Source organism: Notothenia coriiceps, unplaced genomic scaffold, assembly GCF_000735185.1.
Source record: "Notothenia coriiceps isolate Sejong01 unplaced genomic scaffold, NC01 NC01_scaffold00022563, whole genome shotgun sequence".
In the NCBI taxonomy this organism is placed as follows: domain Eukaryota; kingdom Metazoa; phylum Chordata; class Actinopteri; order Perciformes; family Nototheniidae; genus Notothenia; species Notothenia coriiceps.
In genome coordinates this window covers 1-1,519 of record NW_011355264.1, presented here as the reverse complement: position 1 = coordinate 1,519, position 1,519 = coordinate 1, and the positions used below count along the sequence as shown (strand labels likewise).

At 41.3% G+C, this 1,519-nt stretch overlaps 1 protein-coding gene across 1 annotated transcript; it reads right to left on the bottom strand.

Annotated features, from left to right (window-relative positions):
• Positions 1 to 332: 332 nt before the first annotated feature.
• On the bottom strand, positions 333 to 1,381 carry LOC104954015 (intraflagellar transport protein 172 homolog; the record flags this gene model as incomplete). Its single annotated transcript, XM_010781060.1, has 2 exons — positions 993 to 1,381; positions 333 to 498 (listed from the first exon to the last, which is right to left on the bottom strand). Coding segments are annotated over exons 1-2 (351 nt in total), but the record flags the coding sequence as incomplete, so codon positions are not given.
• Positions 1,382 to 1,519: the final 138 nt, after the last annotated feature.

Below are 1,519 nucleotides of genomic sequence, written 5' to 3'. Positions count from 1 at the left end.
GACGGTTGAATTAAGGATGGTCAATAAGTATGGAGTATAAGGTATAAACACAAACACTATTGTTTTTCTGTTTATATGCTCAATGTACCTCCTCTATGAGCCAGGGAAACCGGTCCAAACTCTACTTGAAAGAGGCAAATAAGAATCAGCACCAATCCCCAATCTGTGTGCATCGTTAGCATATCTGTGAACGGCTTATTATAAACACATCACTGCATGAAAAGACTTTGCCTCAGCAGGAGAACACGGGGCAACTGTTTAGTGTAAATGGGAGAGTAGCTATTATCAAAGTGAGGTCATAGCTCAACTTTCAACCCCCCACAGTATCTCACATGACCCCCCTCCCCTCTCACCTCATACTCCTGCATGGAGGCGTAGTGCTGAGCGATCTTCACGTAGTATTTCCCTGCAGATGGATCCTCCTGTAGCTCCAGGATGTGGACGGCTTTCTTCCACTGACGAGCTGCGATGGCCGCCTCGATGGCTTTCAGCGAGCAGCTAGGAGTGAACCGGAAAAAGTCAACAGATAGAAGTCAAGCTTTGTTTGTATCCATTACATTTCATATATGAGCATTAACTTGGACATTAAGATGATATGTGTAATCACCAACAAAGCCAAATTCAAAGTCAATCAACTTTGGTTTAAATTTAAGTTAAAGCAAATCATTTTGGTAAGACTGATTCACACTTTGAATGTTTGCTGGCAGGAGGAATTACTGGCAGTAGTTTTGGCAGAAGTAGTTTTAAAACCTTTGTTTCTGTGGAGAGTTTTAGCCTGCCACAGATTTTCAGTTTCAGATGCTTTTCAAATTGGAAAACCTGCAAATCTGGGACTTGGTAACCTGTCTTTATTTTGCTTTCTGGTGAATAAAATCATGTTTAAAGATATCTATTATGGTCCTGGTGATGGTTTAAAGAACGATCTGTTTTCATTATGTGTCATCTTTCCTCTTCTCCATCTGCCCAAATCTGTGTCTCATCCCTCTTCATACCCTGCTTCAATGAAGTGGTTGATGGCGGCGTCCATCTGCTTCTGCTGGACGAGGTAATCTCCCCAGCTCTCCTCCAGTTTCACCACCTCAGCAGGGAAGGCGAGGCGAGCCAGCTCCACCGCTACAGGAAGCACAAACTTTATTTTAACAAACCGTACACCTGCACTTACCTCAATAACATACATCCAACGTACATCCAATTTAAGTTACGTTAGTGGTGGAATGTAATATTCTCTATACTATTTACCTCTACTTTGAAAACTGAAATACATTTTGCTGAAAATACTTGTGTACTCCTACTTAAAAACATTTTCAATTCAGAACTTTTCCTGGTAATTGCGTATTTTAAGACCATAGTATTTCTACTTTTAGTTAAAGGGGACCTATAATGCAAAATGTACTTTTTTATGTCTTTTATACATCAATGTGTCCCCGGTGTGTCGGGGAACTCACGCAGCGTCAGAAAATAAAACCCTCTCTCTTTTCCTCCGTACCCAAATCTCTAAAAACGGGGGAACAACGGAGCT